This window comes from Hippoglossus stenolepis, chromosome 21 (assembly GCF_022539355.2).
Source record: "Hippoglossus stenolepis isolate QCI-W04-F060 chromosome 21, HSTE1.2, whole genome shotgun sequence".
Taxonomy (NCBI): Eukaryota; Metazoa; Chordata; class Actinopteri; order Pleuronectiformes; family Pleuronectidae; genus Hippoglossus; species Hippoglossus stenolepis.
In genome coordinates this window covers 16197596-16220541 of record NC_061503.1, presented here as the reverse complement: position 1 = coordinate 16220541, position 22946 = coordinate 16197596, and the positions used below count along the sequence as shown (strand labels likewise).

General features: G+C 41.4%; 4 protein-coding genes across 5 annotated transcripts; 1 reads left to right on the top strand and 3 right to left on the bottom strand.

Moving 5' to 3' along the window:
- Nucleotides 1-1441: 1441 nt before the first annotated feature.
- Nucleotides 1442-7495, bottom strand: si:ch1073-13h15.3 (inactive all-trans-retinol 13,14-reductase). The gene is made up of 11 exons (XM_035146057.2): nt 7321-7495; nt 5995-6177; nt 5101-5342; nt 4809-5004; nt 4202-4399; nt 3996-4115; nt 3751-3889; nt 3299-3408; nt 2938-3104; nt 2619-2778; nt 1442-2304 (listed from the first exon to the last, which is right to left on the bottom strand). The coding sequence occupies exons 1-11, from the start codon at nt 7475-7477 to the stop codon at nt 2135-2137; spliced, it is 1842 nt and encodes a 613-aa protein (XP_035001948.2). The 5' UTR covers nt 7478-7495; the 3' UTR covers nt 1442-2134.
- A 1678-nt stretch (nt 7496-9173) lies between these two features.
- Nucleotides 9174-10123, bottom strand: gngt2b (guanine nucleotide binding protein (G protein), gamma transducing activity polypeptide 2b). The gene is made up of 3 exons (XM_035146143.2): nt 9962-10123; nt 9703-9791; nt 9174-9533 (listed from the first exon to the last, which is right to left on the bottom strand). The coding sequence occupies exons 2-3, from the start codon at nt 9784-9786 to the stop codon at nt 9405-9407; spliced, it is 213 nt and encodes a 70-aa protein (XP_035002034.1). The 5' UTR covers nt 9787-9791; nt 9962-10123; the 3' UTR covers nt 9174-9404.
- A 2027-nt stretch (nt 10124-12150) lies between these two features.
- Nucleotides 12151-14946, top strand: tmem101 (transmembrane protein 101). The gene is made up of 4 exons (XM_035145421.2): nt 12151-12370; nt 13168-13348; nt 13596-13742; nt 13888-14946. The coding sequence occupies exons 1-4, from the start codon at nt 12240-12242 to the stop codon at nt 14194-14196; spliced, it is 768 nt and encodes a 255-aa protein (XP_035001312.1). The 5' UTR covers nt 12151-12239; the 3' UTR covers nt 14197-14946.
- Nucleotides 14947-16364: 1418 nt separating this feature from the next.
- lsm12b (LSM12 homolog b) lies at nt 16365-22911 on the bottom strand. Of its 2 annotated transcripts, none has more exons than XM_035145422.2 (5): nt 22734-22911; nt 20690-20829; nt 19670-19779; nt 17979-18105; nt 16365-16983 (listed from the first exon to the last, which is right to left on the bottom strand). In XM_035145422.2, exons 1-5 carry the CDS (start codon nt 22858-22860, stop codon nt 16891-16893), a joined length of 597 nt encoding a protein of 198 aa, XP_035001313.1. In that variant the 5' UTR covers nt 22861-22911; the 3' UTR covers nt 16365-16890. The 2 variants fall into 2 exon arrangements, with proteins under 2 accessions (XP_035001313.1, XP_035001314.1); XM_035145423.1 differs by having other exon boundaries at nt 20690-20823; nt 22734-22908.
- Nucleotides 22912-22946: the final 35 nt, after the last annotated feature.

Below are 22946 nucleotides of genomic sequence, written 5' to 3'. Positions count from 1 at the left end.
TTTAAAAACCACCAATACAAATTACCAGAATACATCATATATTCACGTTTTTCTTAAAATAAATACAAGTACCACTTTTTAATTAGACACACTTCATAAAGTGATTACAAATGGTAAGACGTGGCTTTTTTTAATGGACTGGATTAAGAGTCCAGGATTTTAAACGACTCTCTAAATCAAACATCATAAAAAATCATTTCAGGTTCCCCATAAGCAGATTTTAATATCTTTTTAAAGTGACTTCTTTATAATGTCACTTATATAACCTTTAAATTGTTTCTCTAACACTATTGTTTTCAGAGAATGTTTATAACATGTGTTTTTCTGACCATATTTCTGTTGACCTTGAGCTAGTTCTTTGACTGATCAGCTCCAACAGTTAATCATCTGGAGATATCCTCCAAAGTAATATTACCACCAAGATTCGTGGCAAAATCTGTCCATGCATTGTTGAGTTATTCCACTCTGGGGATCATGAATAACTGTAAAACCCTTGTAGCACTGAATCCAATAGTTATCTAGCTAGCATGACTTATATGGTTGGGGTTGACTTTATTCTTTTCTTAAAAGCTGGTTTTACCGGGTTTAGGTGCGTCTGTTTATTGCCTTGTGAGTCAGTCAGAGGCCCAGCGCAGGAAAGTGAGTTACTGTGGATGGATGTCACGTTTATTTCTGGTGGAGCTGTGCACTTTATCATGCAATGGTAATTATACGGTTTGGTCGGCTAGAAGTTCCAGCCAGGCAAAGTCAGTATAATTAACTTCTCTCTCCCATTTTGATCCTCAGCCCTTGAATTTTTCATTCTCAAGCACTGGTGGTGAACGTGTGCAACCAGCAGCTGAGACAGAGAGAGCCTTCCCTGGGTTTGCACAGCAGAGGGATGGAGGTTAGCAGAGCGAGAGAGGTACTGGCGTCCCACCGGCAGCCTGGACAGAAGGGGCATTCATATCTTCGGATCCCCCCGGTCGTGTCCTACAGACCACAGTTTGTCGGCACATCTACTCGCCGTTTAGTGGGGAAATGTTCACTTAGTGCAGGAAGTCTGAGGTTTCCCCCCAAACGTTTGATTCCAGAAGTTACCCAAACAACAGCAGGGTTATAGGCGAGGGCAGAACAACATAGGTGGGAACTAAATCCTGAGGAGTTTAAAATGTCACTGAACCAGTAGCTGATATATAAATAATTAGTAAAAAATACTCACCTATTCCCCCTGAAGCTGTAATATGATGAGTTTTATCACAGAAAATATTCTCAGCATTTAGACATTGGAATCTTTTAAAGTTTATTGAGCAAAAATGCAAACGTATTTTTGCACAAAACAAAAATAAAGCAAAAAGATTTACTGTACATTAAGAAAATAAATCTTACATAGGTCAGTAAATAAGACAGTAAAATAAAGACAAATATTTGTCCACATAATTTTTGTATTTATGTGCACGTGATTATAGTAAAAACAATATTATAATTCAAAAGTATGTAAACAGAGGATAAACATATCAGGTAGTAAGCATAGAAAGTGGCACAGTGTTAATAGGCTACAAATAAAGATGGACAACATGTCTCCACTTGCTAAAGTTGCAGTATCAAGGTTCTCGACCAATCACGAGTCAGTCTCAGCTGTCAATCATAGTGTTTCACCTGTTTTCATATCGTCAAATAACTAATAAGAACCAAACTTAAAGGGAAAATTGACATTAGAACAAACATCAGTGTGATAAGAACTATACCTAACTTAACAGAAACTTTTGAGAAAAAGACTTTCTAGTTTGGTCCATTTCCAATTAGTCAACGTTTAGGTTTGTGGTCAACACTGCAGCCGGCCACTAGGGGGCGATCAAGATGATTCGGCTTCACTTTTGGGAGCTGTCATGTCCACCTTTTTATATAAAGTCTATGGTTGGCACCACCAGATTGAACGATCTACCAGGAGGGCATCGATCATTCTGGAATATTTTACAATCTACAGTATGTTCCCAAGATAAAGTTAATTCAAGTTTGGAAGGCATGGAGGTACAGATGGAGGTCATATAGAACTAGGACACAGCGGAGGTGTGTTCCCGTCATAATCAAGGGTCATTCTGCATCAGGTTTGTGCAGTTTCACTAATGTCCTGCAGGGGAAGCACAAAGCGGACTCACTGCAGTTTCTTCTCAGTGAGCTGGGCCAGTTCTCTGGCTTTCCTCCTCTTCAGCTTCTTCTTAAGAAGCAGCAAGTCGACGTAGACGATGTGGTCTAACACGGCAGAGGAGCAGAGGAGTCCGCCATGTAGAGCTCCTGCTATCCCACAGCTGAACACGTCTTGGCCTGGAACAGAGGGACACACACAATTTACTGGATGAGAGAAGACTACATATATGTATGTCTGGACCTGGCATCAGATTCCTGTCTGTGTTTCCCTTTAGATTATGATTTTTCTTCACAAACTCAAAAAAGAATAACATTTTCATCCTCTTTATGGCTTTTGCAGCCAAAACTACCAGGTTTAGTTTGATAAATTCCTGCATTTCACAAAGTTACCAACTGTCCCACCTCAAGCAAATCAATCTGAGGGCTCATTGAGACGTCTCTATGCCTGGGACACCTTCAGTCACATGTGCAGTAGTTTAAGATTTCCATACCTGACATGTAGAGGTTTTTGACGGGGGTGTTGCACCTGTTCCTCGCCACGGCCTCAGCATAGAAACGCTCGAGGTTATGCTCTGCAGAGTACATGGCTCCACGTTGGGCACCAAGGTAGTGCATGTTGGTCAGCGGGGTCGCCACATCCTGGAAAACCAGCTGGAGAGAACCAAAGATACACTACAGTTCATATTCAAACACAAACAAATCTCTCACAGCTAATGAATTGATCTTGTTTAACTAAATGAAATGTTTGAAATCATTGTCATGTTCATGCACAGACAGCAGAGCTTAGTTTTGAGACTTTGCCACATCTACCTTGTCTCTGATTTTAGGGAACAGTGTGCAGGCCCAGTTGAAAAGGTTCTTCGCAAACCGCATTTTGTAGTCGTAGTATTCGTTGCCCCGTTTTCGCACGGTCGTGTCCTTCCATTCCTCGAACCACTCGTACTTCACCATGGTCAGAATTGTCATGCAACATTTTCCTGTGAACACGAAACACACAAGGCGTCACATTTAATCCATGTAGACTCTCAGATGTGTTATTTTCATGTCAGATCATATCAAAATACATAACGTAAGGATATATTCTAATTGCAGTGCAGCTTTAAAACATGTTTTATTAGGGAATTACCCTTCAATCTTTAACTTCTGTTATTATGATGGGTATCGTTTGTACCTGGGTTTCTGATTTTGGCCTCTGGGTCTTTAGCGGACGGCATCGTGATGAACATCATGGGGATGTTATCTGGTGCTTCCTCTTTGCTCAGTGCAAAGAAGTCGTCCATCCTAAAAACAAATGTAAAATTATACATCAAAATGCCAAAGTCAGAGCATCTTCATCACCTGATCCTCGACTCCATCTAGAGGGTGAAAAGGGGATTTTTAACTCCCTCATTGATTAAACTACTTAAAATACAACATGTTCCTTTATTTAAACTTTACAGTAAATCTTAAGTTACACTGTTTTGTATCTCTACTGATAAATAAAACGTGGCCCATACCAGAAATGCTAAATATGTTCAATGCCCCTGGTCTTCATTGAGGAGACAGATGTATCGCTTCTGTTTATACAATAGCGCCCCCTTGTGGCTACTAAATGCCAGAGACATCACTGCTCTGCATACTTACGACTTGTCCATATCATTGTTCTTGAACAGCCAGAAGTTTGTGGACTCGAGGCCCACCTCCTCCTCAGTCCCATCGAAGCCGCTGAAGACCAAGAACGACCCCCGGGCGTGTTTCATCATGTTCAGTCGCTCCTGAATATCTAAAGTGGGGGAAAATAAATCAAACTACTGCATCTTGATTTGTTTTTACAAAAGAATGTATGTTATTTTTGAGACTTCGTCCATTTAGGGTTCTATCTGTCTCACCGTGTTTGACCCGAATCTCAGGTGGAAGAAGTTTCTCGAAGGTGGTGAAGATTCCACAGTTGGAGACGACCACAGGCGCGTGAACCTCCAGCTCCTCCTGACCTTTCCTCACCTTCACGCCTGTCACAGAAATGAAGCGGTCAGTTGCCTGGACGACATCTCTTTACCTTTAACTAGTTTGTTAATGAAGTGGCTGCGGTTCTCACCATAAGCTGCCCCCTTCTCATTCACCAGGATCTGGGTGACAGGAGCTCTGACCAGGCAGTTTCCTCCATATCTCTGGATGGTGCGGATGATGTGGAAGGCGATTTCACTGGCACCACCTTTGGGGTAGTAGGCCCCTCGTTTGTAGTGATGAATCAGGAGGGCGTTGATCAGAACGCTGGAGTCCTTTGGAGGAACGCCTGAGTATACAAGGAGTAACTAATTAACTTTAAATTTAGCATAAGTTCAAGTCGCTCTCTAAACTCCAACAACCTTTTTGAAACTGATTGAATAAAATGGAAATCTAGGTTATCCCTCCACTCTACTATGTGAGTTTATATCCAAATCAAATCCATTGCGGTGGTGTACAGAGGCATAATTACAAAAATGTAGTCACTGTCCAGATACTTATGTACCTGACTGTATATATATGGTCTATAGTACCTAGACATCCTCAAATCAAAACTTAAAGACAACACCTTATTGCCTCCGCAGTCACCTGTTTCATTTAAAACTCAGTGAGTTCAAGTACCAATCTGAAATGTGCCACTGTCTTTCTTTCCGTCTGCACTGTACTTTCTGCCCTAGCAGCTTGTTTGTGGAACCCACCGTAGAAGAGGTAGGAGAACATGACGTGCAGGTCCTTGTTTTTCGTCAGCGTGTTCACCAAATCGGTCGCGCCTGTGCCAGAGAGGCGGAAGACCGGGGAGAAGAGGTCTGCGAGGCCCGACTTCAGCAGGAATAAAGACACCCACTGAGGGATCAGCTTCAGCGTCGCCAGGTAGTGGGTCTTCTTCGCTGAGATCTGTGGGAACATGGAGGCAGTTTATAAAGGGGGGTTTTAAATGTATGGTTTGACCTTGGGAGCCGGACGTCAGACCGATGGCATCAAGCGCTGTACCTTCATGATATTGAAGAAGGTCTCGATGGCCTCGGTTTCACCTGGAAATTGCTTGATCAGATGAGCTTTCATCTCCGTCTTACCAGACACCATCGTGTACTCGCGTTTGTCGTCGCCCAGGCCGATCTGGATGGTGTCGAAGTGGGGCTTCAGCTGTTTGAACTCCAGCTGACCCTCAGAGATCTGGTCAAAGGCGATACGCAGCAGACTGTTCTCGTGGACCTGGCCGATGTAGTGAAGCCCTGGAGGAGAGAGAGGCAGAAAGGGAACGAGCTATTTCCTGGAGATACTGAAGGTGTGATGGTGTTTCTTATCTAAACCAAACAAGGGAGGAAATAGTCTTTTCAACATTTGCTTTGAGCTTTAATCGTTATTGTTGTAAGGTCACGTTGTCAAGAAACTCACATATCAAACCCATGAATACATATGTGAGCAAGAACGTCTCATTAAGACGATGTTTAAATGTATTTGTGTTTTTAAAACCTCTTGTAAATGCATCCTCTCAATTCTTTATCTGCAGTTCCTTTCTTTCTTTCTTATTTACCTTTAGGAGGTTATGTTTTCACCCCTGTCCGTTTGTTTGTTGGTTTGTTTGATTGTAAGAAGGATTATGTAAAAACTACTGAAGGGATTGTCATGAAACCTGGTGGAAGGTTGGGATATGGGTCACGGAAGAACCCATTCTTTTTTTCATTTTCTATTTTACTTTCTTTAACATTGCAAGATAAAGCATTTTTTGGACATTTTCACTGATTTCCCAGGAAGTAATTCATGGATCTTGATGAAAAAAATAGGCACATTTAGGGAAATTCTATCTATGAGTGTGTGAAATTTGGTGCAGCCTTTAAAAATGATGAAGAGCTGCTTCCTGCATCACATCCCAGGTTTTCTTACCGACATCAAACTCGAAGCCTTTGTCTATGTAGGTGTGGCAGCAGCCGCCGGCCTGGTCGTGTTGCTCCAGCACCAGGACTTTCTTCCCTGCTTTGGCCAGCGTGGCGCCGGCCGTCAGTCCACCGATCCCACTGCCGATGACGATGACGTCCAGGTCCTCAGGAACCTTGTCGAGGCTGAAACCTGGACGGAAACGCACAGAGCTGATGTAAACCTGGTCAAACTGATCCAGATATCTTCAAATTAAGTATTATAGATGATATGATAATTATTATATTGTAATATTATTATATTATTATTATTATATTGTAAACGTGTTGTATAATTGGGTTACACGATGAGGTCTGAAGGTTGCTCTGCACACCTGTGTTTCCATGCTGGCTGTAAAAAGTATATTAGTGTGCTAAAATAATCTTTAGGTCATAATCCAATTAAGATAAAACACATACATGAAAAACAATTACTGTTCTTCTGCTTATCTAAATGACCTGTTTGCTCGTATGGGGCAGCTAACAGGGTAATTTAGATAACACTGTATCAGCACAGATCTGTTGTAAGAACGAGAGTGAGTTAGTTTTTAAAAACATATTTTACTCGTTTTTATAATTGGAGAGGGATTCTTGCATCAAACTCTTGTTTAACTGTGACTTTATTTACAATGGACTCATTTGAATCTGGATTAAAGTGTCGGGAAAGAACTTTACACACACATTCATACACTTTCATTACTTGTAAATTTCACTTCTTAGTATGTTATATCTGATTTGTTTGATTTGGTCAAGCTTCACTTTGAAACAGACACAAAACCTCCTCGTGAATTTAATCTGAAATATAATTCTTTAATAAAAAACATGACCAATATGGTTATTTTATGTGATTTTCTTTTTTCCACAGCTCACATGTTTGACTGAAGTGTAACTACTGACAGACATGAAGTCTTCCATTTAGATTTCATAGACACTTTTTACAGCTGTGACATATCCAAAAACTCGGTAGGGTTCAAAATTAATCAGGTTTTTGTTCCATGAAATGTTTACTTCTCAAACTGAAACACTTGCTATGAATATTACAACAGATATAAAGAATTTTAACGATTACACAATTAGTAGATTTGATATTTTTCTCAAGTTTAAGTGTGAATTCATTCAAGATTATTCAGAGTATCGTTGTCAATTTATGTCAAAACATATCAATATAATATTTTACGTATTTGATGTTATTTTGTGTTGAATTCAGTTCCCACAGAGCTCATCGGGCTTAACTGGTAGAAAAACATATATCAAATCATTACATCACTTCAACTGGGATGATCCTGACTCGTTGTACCTTGCTTGATGACTTTGTCCCGCTTCTTCTGATCAAACTCTCGAGGTCCTGGCGGTCTCACCGACTCCAGGGAGAAAGGGCTCGGTTTCCCAAACAGGTACCAGTACGTCCCGCCGGCCCATATCACCAACCACACTAAGAAAATCAGCAGCCACATTGTGAAGAGTTGCAGAGCACAGTGTTCACAGCAGCTTCAGAACTGTACTGTCCTCACAAGGCTCCTTTTATAATGCCCAGAGCCAAAGGTCTGCAGGACAGGAGGGATTTAATGTTCAGGTGAGTAATAAAGATAAAGACCTATTTTCTCTTGTTATGAAACTGCATAGATAAAGTGTGCTAACTGCCGCACGCCTTAAAAATTACTTAACATTTCACTTGTTTACAAAGATATGTACCGTTATAAAAAAACAATTGTGTAAGGAATCTGTATATTAATATTTGAAATGCAGTAGTTTTGAAGTCAATGGGCACATCCCCACTAAGGTTGCACTCTAAAAGTTATAAAATATAATTTTCCTCCTGTATGTCATATGAACAGTATTCATTGATTCCAAGGAGCTTATAACTTCAATAGATTAGTAATATCCACAAATGCTCTTATCAGATAAGACAATTAAGATAAAGAATAAACTATGAACCAGACTTTTACACACTGTGTCCAGTTTTATAACTTTACAAGAGACATAAACCTGAACGAGAGTTTCAACATTTCAGACGTGATTACAACAAGAAATCCAGTTTCTACTTTTTACTTTTCAAATCTTTATACAATTACACCGAAAGCACTAATCAACCACATCTCAAAACAGTTTCTTCTGAAAGAGAATAATAAGCGTGAATCGAAGCTCCTGTGATCTCTGTTATAACTTTGTTTTCCGAACACACTTGTTTTGTGTAATCTTTGCATGGACTTTGCGTTCCGGTGAAACACTTCATCAGTTGACTTTGAGCCAGAGATTCAATCTGCAGCCACAGATAACAGGAAGCCCAGAAAAAGCTGTTATGGAAACAGTGAATATTTAGTCAAACTGGGCGGAAACTGCTGTAACTGATAATTATCTTTTGCCAGGGTCCTGTTTTTCTAAGGCTAGGTTACATATGTGTGTTTTAACACGGAATAGAGAGGTCTGCTGAAGTTTCTTGGTTTTTAATTTCCTTGAAAATGTTCACAGAAGCTATTAAATATAAATATAAACAAGGATATTATCATATTTGAACCCATTCAGATCATTTTAACCTCCATCAAGGTGAATATGTTTTCTTCTGTGTGTCTGTTAGTTTGCAGGATCACACAAAACCTCCTGAGCAGTGGTTTTATCTTCATGTATTGTGGATTAAGTATTTTATTGTGTGTGTGTGTTGAATCTCAGATTACTGCTGTCTGATGTGTAATCTGTTCTCACCAGTGCTACGACAGGAGCTCAAAGTTTAGAGGACGTTCTGACCTCAGTGTTCAGCCGAGCTAAAACTTTAACCCTGTGGTAAAACACTGCTTTATCACCTTCGTCCTCTAAACGATAAGTGACCCATAAGTAGGTCATTATATTCTTGTCGAGGGCGTATTTTGTTGTTGCCCCGGATTGAAAGTGACACTAATTGGATGCAGAGCTCGAAAGGCAAGAAGCTTAAAGACTCTGATACAGGAAGCAGCTCCCGTGTCACCGACTGCTGCAGATAAAGAAATCCTATTAAGATTTAGACTAAGCGGCAGCTGCACGACTCCTTTGACTTTGCCCTGTTTCGTGCTGTGACACAGGTGAGTTTCTTGCACCCTGAATCGATTAGATAAAACAAGACGGGAGAGCAATAAAAGTGAGATCTACTAAAGTGCATCAATAATCAGAGCAGCCGGGTCAGGTCAAAGCTTTGTACAGCTATTTGCATTTAATTACAAATTGACACATGAACATTTTTCACAGATACAGACAGTAATCCAGTGATGGATTTCTCTTCTGGCAGTATTCTCTTAGTTTGCTCTCTACTGTACATCTTTATCCACAATAACTCCTCTACAGGGGAAATTACAGCAATGCAACCAGCTCCCGTATAAAAACTGTGTGGCGTTTCCCTGGTTGCATTGTGTGCTATGTTATTATACAGCCTCCCTTGTCTCCCTTGTAGGGGTTCTTCTCGTCCGAAACGCCCTTGATCAGCGGGTCGTTTGGTAGCAGTCCCTCGACGAACTCAACCGTCTCTGCACAGTTTGAATTCACCTGGAGGGATGGAAACCAAAGTGAGAAATGATTAGTATTATTATCATTACAAGGCAGGAAACATTTAAACGTGCATGCTTTGTTTTTGGTGCCTTCATTTACAGGAAAATGTTTTTTCCCCTCCACAACTGATTTCAAGAGAATATGAAATCCTGTTGTGATGACTTACTGGTGTTCTAGGGGTGCTCACTTCCTTCTTCAGCTGATCCAGCTCCATTTTCAAGATTTCCTTATCTGACATATCCCGAGCCATCTTGGCTGCAAGAGGAAAGCAACATCATCGTTTTTGAAAGATGCTACAACATCACATACAGTTGATAAAAGTGCTAAAACTGTAGTTCTCATTCCTATTTGTGTTCAAATTTGACTAAATACACTAGATATAAATCCAAGAGAGACACAAGCATCAACGATGAATGAATCCTCACCTGTTGAAAAGTAGGACCCCCGACAATCTGAGAAATGTGTTGGCTCCTAAGAGCTCATCGACTGTATGACCTCCTCTGGTCCGATCGCTGCTTCACACTGACTGACTGATCTGTGCCGTCCCACTGCTCTTCATCCCCGGCTGATCCCCGGCTGCCGGCTTTTGGGCGAGGTCGGCGCAGGATTGGGCCTGATGTCACCAATCCCCCGTGATGAGATTAAACAATCAGGTGCCATGACCCCCCCCCTGAACAGGAAGGAGGAAGGGAAGCAAGCACATAGATTTCCAACAGCTGTGAGAGAAAGTGTGACAGAGAAATAGAAATGATAGATCTGTCACTGAGTGTAAACTGTGGGACTCAGTTTTATCTGTGCATCATCAATATTACTTCTGTAGAATCAAAGCATTTAAAATGATTTAGCCATTATAAGAGTTTGACTTTGCAGATGTTTGGCTTGGAAAAATAAAATGAAGGATGAAGAATATTAGCTCTGACGTTAATTTTCAGAGTTGAATTCGTCTTGTGTTTGAACTGTCGTGCATTGTGGGCACATCAGGGCTTGGTGCCAAGAGGAAGGAGGCCAAGTCTTCATCGCTGATTTGATTATATCCGTCAATCCAATCAGTTGCTCTTAGTTTTCGAACGTGAGTCTCAAAGTAGGAAACAGAAGTTTATATTGTAGGACAGATATTCAAGCTTTTGAGAATAAATTGATTAGTCTGATTTGGTTTTTAGCCTTTTACAGATACCGATTTATTCCTGTTTATAATGTTTTGGGAAAATCTAACCACGGCATATATTCTCTTTAAGCACTTGTGTTGTGCTATTTATCCCTTTTCGTGTCACTGGGTTTCTTTCAATACAATCTGAGGCTTTTTTTGTCTCCGAAAAAAACCCAGTTTCATTACCAGCGATGATAATGTAGCTGATGCAGCTGAATCTGGAACAAACAAACTACCTGCACCATCCACGATGAAATGCTACTACAAGTTTTATAAAGTGAGATCCTCTCTCCTGTGCCTTTCGCCTTCACCTGACTTTTCACCTGAGACATCACAAGCTAATGATCCTTCACTAAACCGTCAGCAGGACTCACTCTAAGCCTTTTTCAGGATCTGGGTTAGTCTCATCTGCTCCAGATTAACCTCATACACGTCACTGGATTAACAGCAGCGTGGAAATGCACCTGATCATGAAAGCCTGGTGTGTGTCACCGAGCGCCTCATTAAACACTTTCATTGTCAAACTTCTTCTGCCTTTTGCATCTGATGCTTGTGTGAACTTGTTTAATGTTTCAAGAGTTGTATGATATTGTTTGATTATGTAGTGAAATCAGTGTCTCTGGGTTTTTGACTCTTGGGCCGACACAAGAAGCAGAAGACACCATGTTGTATTGTTTTAAGAGCTTCAATGGGTTTAGAAATCTGATGAGTTTACATTGTGTTTAAATACATATATATTAAATACAAAACTGCAAATAGAACAATTTATTTAAGATAGAAAATGTGTATTTCTTTATCGCAACAATTATGACATTGTGGTGAAGGCTTTGAGAAGTATACGATCATAAAGGTTTTAAAATATTGAGATTGGTGCCTAACAAAACATTTTTTAGGATTAACAGGGAGACTCTGGTCTGGGTATCAGCCAAAAACTCTTGTACCTCTAAAGACACTTGACAGTTTGTTTATTGTAATTATCGTATTTAAAATGTACTTCTACCTGCAAACCTTTCCTGGTTTCATCTGGGCTGTTTGTTCATTTTATTATCTGCATATCAAATTGATTTGTTAAGATAAGATAAAATAAAATAATCCTTTATTAGTCCCACAATGAGTAAAATTTACAATATTACAGCAGCAAGAGTCAAAAATAGGCATCAATAAGTTTTAATAAGTAACATGCGATACTTAAGTGTGAGGATCATATAGAAGATATAAAAATATGAATGTCGTGCTTATTGTAACTGTGTTTAATAAGTGCTGTATAAATTAAGTTTATTCACATTTTCTGTGATTCACTTTTCGACCTGTAGGTGGCGCAATCGAACCTTTCTTTTGTCCAGCTCCCTTCGACCTATCAACCAATCAGAGGACGCCTTTGCCCCGGAACAGAACATATTTTCAAAACAAGAGCTTCGGTTCAATACTTCGCGATTTCCCAAAAGCACGTGGAGCGCTCCGTGGGCTTATTCTGAAAGGCCGCTGGTGTTGTGACCGGATATTCCTCTCGGCTTCCGGCGCTCTGTCGGCGGATGGGCGAGCGCTGAGCAGCAAACATGGCGGCTCCCAGCAGGAAGCAGGTTTTAAAGTTCATCAGCCAGTTGGGAGCTTTTATTCTGACCCGGTTCGGCTTCTGGAACTGCTTCTGCATGTTGATGCTGTTCGCGGAGCGGGCGGATTCCAAGAGGTGAGCGGGGCTAACGCTGCGGGAGCTAACGCTAGCTAACGAGCTAACTAAAAACTCACACTTTTACATGAACACATTTCTATTGCAACACATTTATCAAACCAGTTTATAGATGGTAAAGTTAAACAAAACAAAAAACTGCGTACGTACCAACTTTTTTTCTCGTGCATTTCCCTGCTCGTGCTAACTAGCTACTTAACTCTCCAACAATTAGACGGGGCCTCACGTGAGGCTGCAGACATGTGGACTTGTTTGAATCCACCTCTGTTCTTCCTGGTCTGTAATTTTCTCTGTGGACAGAACCGAGTCTCTCATGTCCCGCATTGTAACCGTAGTTCGAGTCTCTCGTGTTCACAGGGCGTGTGTGTGTGTGTGTGTGTGTGTGTTGTTTGAGTCTGTGGTGGGTGGGTCTGCCCCTGAGAAGAACCACACCCCTCTGAATTACCCAGTACTTATCTGAGCCTCTGTTCATGATCCTGAAACTTTCATCATAGTTTTCATGGCATGAAAGTGCAGCTCAAGGTGCTTCACAGTGTTGGTGCTTAAAAACAGATCATAATTACACAGTAGAGGATGTAAAAACAGTCACATCTTTAAGGAGGGGGCGTGAAAGTATTGTTAATTAATGTTTAATGTTCATTAGACGTCTTTGGTTCTTATTATTTACCGTCTTGAATAAAAAAAACCTGGCACAAACCATGTATAATAAATAAATAAAGATAAGGTAATCGCTGTATAAATGAAATCAGGCCACGTTGTTTGATTTAACCTGACTCTGTGTTCATTGTCGTCTCCAGGAAGCCAGACATCAACGTGCCGTACCTGTTTGTGGACATGGGGGCGGCGGTGCTCTGCGCCAGCTTCATGTCCTTCGGGGTGAAGAGGAGGTGGTTTGCGATGGCCGCCGCCGTCCAGCTGGCGGTCAGCACGTACGCAGCGTACATCGGAGAGCAGGTGCACTACGGCGACTGGCTCAAGGTGAGTCACCTCTCTTTCAATAGGGTTTATTAAAACACAATGAAGCAGCATTTCTTGGGCAGTCTTTTATACTCATGAGCTCCTATCAGGGCTGAAATACTCATCAAAAACAGATCTGTGTCACACGTGAAGGGACAATTTGGATTCTGGGTCACCACTACAAAAGTGGAAGTGGGTTTATCAGAGAATATAGCTGCAGCAGGAACTTGCCGCAGACTGTTATAGTTAAACCTGTGTTTCCCTGCAGGTGCGAATGTATTCCAGAGCGCTGGCAAACATTGGAGGCTTCCTGGTTCTGGCCAGCGGGGCGGGGGAGGTGTACAGACAGAAAGCTCGCAGCAGGTCCTTGCAGTCGACGGGACAGGTTTTCCTGGGAGTCTATCTCATCTGCATGGTAAGACCCTGACAGATTGTCTGAGCTCAGAGACATTAGGACAGTCAGGATGAGACATATAAAAGTGAAGGAGTTAAAACAGTGTGTAAAACATGCATGTTCCAGTGTCATTTTAAATGTTGCAGTACCACTATCTTCCCACTAGGTGTACTCCCTGCAACACAGCAAGGAGGACAGACAGGCCTATCTGAACCACATCGCCGGGGGGGAGATCACCCTGATGGCACTGGAGGTGCTGTTTGGTGTTCTGGCTCTGGCGTTCCTCTCTGGCTGCTACATCCGTCTGGCGGCTCAGATCCTCGCCACCATCCTGCCTCTGGTGATCCTGCTCATCGACGGTAACCTGGGCTACTGGCACCACACCCGCAAGGTGGAGTTCTGGAACCAGATGAAGCTGATCGGACATAACGTGGGCATCTTTGCCGCTGCGCTGATCCTAGCTACTGACGGCTGAACCACCCCCGGACTCTCTCAGGGAACTTTTGCGAACAGAGATGCTCTCGCGTGCGCGGGACGGGATCGTTGACCTTGACTGTTCGTCGCTGCCCGACCTTGATCTCAAAGTTGCTGCGGCTCAGTGACCCTCAGGACTCAAACGCTCCAAGCTGAGACGACTGGATGTAAAACTCGATGATTGTCTTTGCCTTCCAGTTTGTAACTTAACCTGCAAGAACAAGAAAAATCCAAGCTTCCTTTTTTTTGCGATTTAATAATTTATTTGAATTCATGTTTACACTTTGTCTCTATGCTCTGAAGCATGACGCTGAGTAATGATACTGTAAAGCTACATGAAACAACACCTGCTATTCCAAAACGTAAAGTCTTTGTTTTTCAGTATATGGTTGAAGTATTTCACAGGTTAAGGGGAAACTGTAATAAACGTTTGTGGTATTGCTTATGAAATGGAATGACTACAGTTCGGATCTTCTGATAGAAAACACTATTGTTGCTTTTATCTGGTGCATTATTGTATCTAGACTTTCATTAAATTTAATAAGCAAAGCTTTTTTTTATCTTCTGTGTAAATTGTTCACATTTTTGTACAAAATAAATTTAGTAGAGATCACAGCTGCTCCACGGCTCAACTGTTCCCTGAAGTTCAATCAAGATTCATGAAGTGTTCTGTGGGAAATAGTTGAAAATGTCCTTGAACGCCCTTCAATGTTACAGTGAATGACAAAAATAAATTGATCTAAACTGAAAATCATTATCTAGGGGCCTAATTTGCTTATTTCATAATTGCTTGGTAATTTGATTGTTTATAGATTGAGTTAATTCAGCTCTAAATACTTCTGTACCTCCATTTTACACTGATAGTACTTATTCTACTGACTTGAAACCGCTGATTATTTCCATTTGTGGTCTGAAACTAAGTATAAAATTAAATACTTTGTTAAACTACAGCAGTACCTGTGGTTTGGATGCTGTTATTAGATCATGATCCACCTGTGCAGGTCGGGGGATTCGAGGCAGGAGCCGTGACGCAGCTTCAAGCCCAATGCCACATTCATAAGAGGTGAATACTTCTGAAAGTATTTCCCTCAGGGCGACACAACAAAACCAAGAGAACCGGTTCCAGTGGAGCGATAGACACGTCAGTGAAGTGTATGTGAACAGACATCGCATGTTTTTGATTAGAGGGATTATGATAAATCAGATAATCACAGGACATTTATTTATCTGGTGAATAAACCTGGTCTGTTCTTTATGACTGCAGTTACTGTATCCTGGAATTTCAGCATCACATTGCACGAGATTAATAGATTTTTCATGAATAAATCTGGTTGCTGAGGAAACCAGAAGTTATGTTAATCGTTCTTTTCTTGATTAGTTGTTACAAGACGTAAATATCTGTCCAAATTTAATATGTCAAAGTGAAATCTGACTCTTTTCCAGCATCAAACTTCACCGTAAAAACCACAGGATGTTTTCCAAACTTGTTTTCTGTGCAGCACCAGGGGAAATTACTTTCACTTAATTCTAATAATAAATCATGAAGTCATTTTCTAAGCAAAATACAGGTGTTTGTTTTGTTCGTTGAGGGAAAAAAAAACTAAAACAATGAAGTGAATGTGCCAAGTCGTGATTTGGGAAATTGGGATCTGCATTGTCTTTGTTGTCAGCCATTTTATAAACCAAACAATTCCCAGATAAATAGACTAACGCTAAGTTATTGTTGGTTGCTGCTCTGAGATAAATACACATCAAACCAAAATGTAGTTGCATTTCCACCTAAAAGCACAAATCACTGCTGTTCTTCCAATATTTCCCACATAAGTCCGGAGCAATTAGCCAAATTAATTTAACTTCATAAATCACATTTTTAATTAACAAATTGAAAACATTTGCTGTCAAGTGTCGCCCAGACGTCAGCTTTGCAGAAACCAGAAGCTTATTTAATAATCTGGAAGTGACGGCGTCAGTTACCTGAAACATGAGCAGTGTAATAATGAAACTTAAAAGAAACCTGTTTGTTTAAGAACAACGTGGACGCGACTCCAGACAGATTAAATTACCTCTCACCGTTCAGATACTTTCCAATAATCCTCATGATCTCACAGTTGGAGCCGACAAAGTTGGAATGTTTTCAAAAACTTGTTGAAAATTACAGTATTACAGTCAGAATTTTTGTTACTTTTATTTTAGAAAATGTCCTTTAAAGTGTGGCATTTCAAGTCACATTTTGTTTAAAATACAGAAAATACAGACAATAGAACATGGATACAGCAAAAAAGGAAACAATGACAGAAAATAAAGCTAACAAGCCTTTCTGACTGCGCTAGTTTTCTCTTTTTGAAATGGAACTGAAGGCAAAGGAAGAAGGGTGGAAAAAAAGAAAAGGCTTCAGGGGACAGGAAGGGAGGGAGGGGGGGGAGGAGTGGGGGCAGAATGAGACAAGTTAGTTAAGGAAACTATGGTTGCTTTATGGTTCATGTTTAAATTATTCTTTATAAAGTCTAATTTAAGATTTAATCTTTCCTCTTTCTTTTTTGTCTTTTTCATTTAATGGTATTTTGATCTTCTGGATCCAGGGCCCTCAGCGCTCCTCCTTGTGGTCTCAGACTGAGGACAAGGAATGCCGACTTAGTCTGGCAGCGGGAACAAAACCACCTGCGTCGCCTTCCCCCGAACGACCCGCGCTGCCAACTCAAGAAGATAAAGTGGAGTCCTTCTGTGTTTGCTGTGCTTGTGAACGTTGCATGGACTTCTGACTTTCCACGTCTCTAAAATGTTTCTCGACCTGCGGGGGGGCAGAACAGCGACATTTTATGGACAAATCTTGACATCAGTTCTGAGAAAAATCTAAACGAGAATCACTCAAGCTCCCTGACATTCCTCAAATTAGATCAGACAAAAATATATCGGGGGTTGACGTAAATTAACTCCAATGTAATGTTTAAGAAAAACAATATGGAAAAAGATGCTTTGGGTGATTTAGAAATATTAATAAGATGTAAATAGATTAACACTATTTAAATGAAAAATAAATTATACCAAATTCAACTCCTAGCTAGTTTAAATGTGTTGTTTTGTGCCCAGGGACAAGAGGAGAGACAAGAAAACACAAATTGCATCATCTCCACTGATAATGGACCAACAACCTGCAGTATGTTTATATTAAAAACAATATTGGCAAATAAATCATTGCAGATTTTTTAATTCCCTCAAAATTAACAGTATTTTAGTCTCATTTGTTTAAAGCAAAAAGTTTCAGCTTCCTAAACGTGAGAATTTGATGCTTACTGGATTTAAAATATATATCTATATATATCAATTTGATAACTCAATAACGTTCAGGGCGATGTGACCCAAAATGATCTCAGGGTCAAATGTCCCATTATTATTTATTTTATGTTACAGACTAGAGTTTTGCATCCGAATGATTTTAACTTTTCTGTTTTGTGATTCCATCTGTACAACGCAAATCAATGCCAGTGTCACACTGAGGTGTTGAGGTCCTGCACTCTCTCACAGGGTGTGAAACTTGTTATGTTGTGTTAACGGCAGAGGGACGTTAAAGAGTCTCAATCAGCTGTGGTGAACTTTAACCTTTCTCTGTACTGGCAGGGAGATTTCAAAACCTTTACAACCAGTTCTCCACTCAGCCGCTAACTGAAGTAACCAAGTGCACTGACAGATTTACCTGATGATTAATCAAGGAAAAAGAAATCTGCAAACAAATCCATAAGCGATGCAGCGTTAGTGAGATATTGTAAAGATGTGAAGCTTACTTACTATTTTGCGTACATGACTTAAAGCGCTTCCCTCTTTGCCTTTGCAGTTCTCGACCTGGTAAGGCGGTGAGATTACGACGTCGTCCATCACAATAATGTTCTTCTCCTGCCATTTACAGTCTTTGATGCTGCAAAGAAAAGTGGAAATCTTACAGGGTGATTTATATCAAATGTAATGCTTTTAAAGACCTTGATAAATGTTATTTAAGACACATACAATTTAAAACGTTTATCTAAACCTATTGATAAGCTTAATAAGATTTCAGAAAAAGAACATTGAGTGAGGGTAAATAAATTCAAGTGCTCACTAATCCTTTACATAAAGCTCACGACCACACAAGAAGGTTCTGATCTACCACATTAGGCCAGAGGGATAAACACAGCCGACCATCAGAAGTGTCAAGGTAACGTTCGTGTCCATAAAAGCTAAAAACACAGATTTGGAAGACTGAGAATTGTGTGGCGCTGTGTCGTGAATACTTAATATTCAGCGTAGAATAAATCAACGCCCATCAATGTTACGCTTTTAAAAACTGGCAGTGTCTGAGTACTAAAGGTTTAAAGACGTTTTTAATGGTAGGACAGTTTGTGTGACAATTTTCTCATCAGCCATAAATGCACCGTCTGCAAATTGAATGCATTGTAGCTAATTTATGGTCAATTTAATTTAAGACTTTTTAAAGGAGCTGTGGGAACCTCATCTTATCTGTGAAGCAATCAATGCAACATGTGGTTTGACACCGACAGGCTGATTCAGGAAACAGTGTCCACTCATCATATCTGTGAATATTTGTCTTATTGGTGTAACCGTATGAAGTGGAAACTAGATATAACAATGTAACGGGTTCAGATTTAATCTAATCATTAAATCAAAGACGATGAGGCCTGGGACACTAAAGGATCTGACATGACCATGAAATACAGACGCACAAAACTAATGTTAACTCCCATGCAAGAAATTATATTCATTGAAATAGTGTCGTGAACACTGACTGCAGTTAGAGCTGTGACACAAAGTATGAAAACACCCACACAGGTGTCCAAGGACGGATTTACAGGACTAAAACCTGTTCAAAAATAACCAGTAAGAATTAAAAGTAAGACTTACTTACAAATCACAGGTTTCTATTGTTTCTATTACTCTAAACCTGACAGCAGGTAGAACAGGTGGACTGAAATGTCTCCTAACAAGGAAAGTTAATTGTGTCGTTTCCGCTGCCACAATAATAAACTAATAGTGTTTCTGCTGAGCTGCTGTTTTTGATTTGAAGAGATTTGTCCACAAGTTTTCTGAATTTGTTTGTTCAGACTAGCACCGACACGACACTGGACTTGAGTGAGACCTTATCCACTGATCTTCAGGGGAGTCTTGCTGTTTTCATACTTTTCGGGCCGACTACATTTTGGATCATGTTTAAACGTCCCTGGATTCCTTTCTGAAACTAAATTTGCGTGGCTTTCCATGGGATGTTTCAGATCAGACTGTCCCGCCCTTTACGTTGAGGTCAGCCAATAACAGATGGCATAAAAGCCTGTTATTATCTTGTTGAGGACACACCTAGAGCGTATAATGTTCTGTCAGGATATTCTGATGCTTCTGATCTTCACCGTTTAAGACTTTGCTTTGGCTTTACTCGATCCTACTGCCCTGATGAGTGACATTAGGGAGAGGAACATGACGGAGGTTCTTACGTTTTGTGAATAGTCTGGAATAGCTGTTGGCCCTCCACAGAAACCCCAGCACTGATTGCATAGGCTTGGGACAGCTTGTCCTCCTTTTCTGACCGTGCTCGATTGGCAAGCTGTGAAGAGATTAACAGAACAAAGGGGCTTTTTTAACATTAAGGGTTGGAGTTTACCAGCTTCCACCCAGGAACAGCCTCTTATTCTTAATTGTGACTCTGAGTCCACAGGTCAGGCGTACTTTACACCGATATACAATTTATAAGCAATCTATTAACATTTAGTGTTTCTTCAGTTCAGGGTCAAGACACTGACTAATCCAGATTTCCACAAAACCAGTCTGGTTTTACAGGTTCCTCAAAATGCAGCGAGAACTTCAGCGTCATTTTGGTCAAATTTGGAGGATGTGTATTAATCAGCACGTCCCTTCTCACTTTTTTGGAGCATTCCTGCTCATCTAGAAAATGTCAGCCTAATATTTGCATTTCCATAGTGACCAGTCACCAGTACACACAGTAACGGAATTGGACTAAATAAATAGGGACTGGAAGATGTAAATCCAACTGTCCATCATGCTTTCAAGCAACAAATCCCATTAACCTCCCACTGCTGACCGTTAAGTAAACTTTGGATGAACTTTTGTAACTTTACAGTGGACAAAGATTCCCATTAGTTTGGTTTACTTCGATCCCTTGGAGGAGAAGCTTTTGTGGATCATGTCAATTGGAAATCAACCCAAGCGTTATTAAAAACATTCCAGCACACGTCTTACTTGCAGTAATTTGTATATTTGCTAAGTTTCAGAGCTAGACCTTCACTAAGATATCAGATGAAGCCCGAGCACAGAAACACCACAAATATGTCACTGCCAGTAACAGAGTGTGTGGGATTTTTTAATTAACATTTGGTCCACTTACCTTTTCCTGACGCACCTGTCACTTAGAACACAGGAACCTCACATCACAGAAACTTTTCATTTCAACGGAGGTATAAAGCAACACACAAAAAAAACATAGATGACGGACTCACCTTGCTAACATTCAGTGATGCTAGTGGGGGTGGAGTCTCAGTGCGGTCATTTATTATGTCCACCTCAGAAACATAGGCTAAGTTGATCAGGATGACGTCGTAGAGGTTTGGCTTTCCGCTGGAGGAAGCACATTCTTCAACAAGTTAAGTTAAGGGACACAACTTCATGACAACTACTGACCTCTAACCCCTGATTAACCTGAACACCAGCAGACGCACTGCACAGAGGAGCTTGTGACACAGAGCGCTGTGTCTGACGGACATGGCCAGTGAAAGGTGGTGCCAGTTACAGCAGGCCCACTACCAATGGCTGTGCTGCCACCTATAGTAACCATGGATGAATGAAGACTTGTTTGAAACGAGTTGAATTGTGCAAAGCTCCTGCACATTACACCGAAGCATTTCCTGAGATTTTGAATGACTTCCTTTGCTGGAAATCCACTAAATCAAATTGTGGGTTTGAGTAAATTAGCCGATGGCAGCTTTCCCAAATTCTCTTCCACTTCAATAAGTCCTGGCTTATTTTGTGCTTGATTAACACATTAAAATGACTCATGAGTTCTTGATCTTTAATTGCCCCCCCATTTCCTGTTGAATGAAATCCTCCCATTTCTTTTTTCAGTAAATGTTTCTCCATCTTAACACAAATCTCTGGTTTCCCCTGACAGGCCACATTCTTGAGGCGTGAACCTCGCATGTCCTGTCAGTGATACAGACGGCTGGTCAGTTGTCTTTTTGTGGCTTCTGGTGAATCGCAGGCGTTTCCTTGTATTTTAGATCAAATTGTGATTATCGAGGGTATCAAATCTCTGCTCTTAAAAAAAAATTACAAACTAAGACAGGGTTTGACTTGTAGTTAAAGTGGTGGCAGAACAGTTTGACCTGAACAGAAGCAGATCAAATCTACTCAATGTCAATTGTAATTGAACGTGCAACTCATTCATTAATTCAGAAGATCACACGACTACATTAAAAGACAGCATCATGCATTTTCATTAACGGCTCTAATGTATTGGCTGGTTCACTAAAATCTAATTTACCTGTGAGGTTATTAAAATATCATGCAAAACGAAATACTGTCAAAAGGCTCAGGCCTGTGATGTCAGATCCACAAAGTATTAATATATACATTCATCTGGTGTCTCGGGCAACAGCATGTCCACCTCATGTAATCATTTAAATCGGTGTAAAACATGAGGTGGTCCAGGATTGACCCCTGAATGATGTTACACACACACACACATCATGAATGGGTGTAGACACGTCCACCAGCGAGCTAGCACCGGCTCTAATGAACTCATGATGCCCGTGTCACCGGAATCACGTTGAAAAGCCTCCATGTTGGATTAAATATTACATTATGACCGGATTCACGTGAATGGTGGTTGATGAAGCTGTGGATGCTAATTACGTTGGATGAGCTGGTAGCGGCCGTGTGTGTGTGTGGATGACCGAAACATAGCATGTTAGCCGAGCTAGCATCGGACCGACTGCAGCGTGGAAGCCCCTCGGTCTCCATTCATCGTTAGCATTTCGAAATAGCTGTTAGCATCCCCGCGTAAGGGCGCCGCGGACCCCGGGGGACGGGGTGGGGGACGGGAGGCAGAAATAAGTGTCCCCACGCCGCACGGCGAGGGACGCTGGGTGTCAGCTAGCTAGCAGGCTAGCTGGCTAACTAGCAACGGCTTGTGCCTGTGGAGAGCACACAGCCATGATGCCTCTCCGGGACCCGCTGCCAGATAGTGATCCGTGCTGAGGTCTGGCTCCACAATGAGTGGATTCAAAACACATGCAGCCGGTGGCGGACGGCGCGAGAGCCGCGGCACCGAGCCCGCGACACGGTCGAGCCCCGCGCAGGCCGAGACGCGAACGGAGGACGAGCTCGGGGATTAAACCCACTTTAACGCGGTTAAAGATGTGGAGCTCGGCGACCACCAATTACGCCTGCGCGGATCACTATTTGACACAGCGTCGGTTACCCTACAGGCCCTTGCAGCCCGGCAGGCCAGCTCGACGTCCGCCGGCCCAAACCGACAAAGGATACTCAGGGTCAGCATCTTGGACTGGTAGTCGAAGGCGACCACTTCTCCTTGCAGACGTTGGCCCAAGCAGGTGAGGCAAGAGACATGGCTCCCGACGTTGAAATACTCCCCCGGTCCAGGAGCCGCCATCTTCTCCGCCAGGAAACCGGAGCGCCTGCCCTTACGTAAAAGCGACGTGGTGACGTGGAGCGACGCGACCTGGGCGTGGCCAAACG

Bases quoted from the DNA above. Each gene is read 5' to 3' on its own strand.
- si:ch1073-13h15.3 (XM_035146057.2), bottom strand. From the start codon at position 7,477: ATGTGGCTGCTGATTTTCTTAGTGTGGTTGGTGATATGGGCCGGCGGG. The intron at 6,178-7,320 runs GTACAACGAGTC...GTTTCCGTCCAG, and splicing joins GGACAAAGTCATCAAGCAAG to GTTTCAGCCTCGACAAGGTT. The intron at 3,105-3,298 runs GTACAAACGATA...TCGTGTTCACAG, and splicing joins GGCCAAAATCAGAAACCCAG to GAAAATGTTGCATGACAATT.
- gngt2b (XM_035146143.2), bottom strand. From the start codon at position 9,786: ATGGCTCGGGATATGTCAGATAAGGAAATCTTGAAAATGGAGCTGGAT. The intron at 9,534-9,702 runs GTAAGTCATCAC...CCATCCCTCCAG, and splicing joins TGAGCACCCCTAGAACACCA to GTGAATTCAAACTGTGCAGA.
- tmem101 (XM_035145421.2), top strand. From the start codon at position 12,240: ATGGCGGCTCCCAGCAGGAAGCAGGTTTTAAAGTTCATCAGCCAGTTG. The intron at 12,371-13,167 runs GTGAGCGGGGCT...TGTCGTCTCCAG, and splicing joins GAGCGGGCGGATTCCAAGAG to GAAGCCAGACATCAACGTGC. The intron at 13,743-13,887 runs GTAAGACCCTGA...TCTTCCCACTAG, and splicing joins GAGTCTATCTCATCTGCATG to GTGTACTCCCTGCAACACAG.
- lsm12b (XM_035145422.2), bottom strand. From the start codon at position 22,860: ATGGCGGCTCCTGGACCGGGGGAGTATTTCAACGTCGGGAGCCATGTC. The intron at 20,830-22,733 runs GTATCCTTTGTC...TAACTTAACTTG, and splicing joins GTCCAAGATGCTGACCCTGA to TTGAAGAATGTGCTTCCTCC. The intron at 18,106-19,669 runs GTAAGAACCTCC...TTTTCTTTGCAG, and splicing joins TTCCAGACTATTCACAAAAC to CATCAAAGACTGTAAATGGC.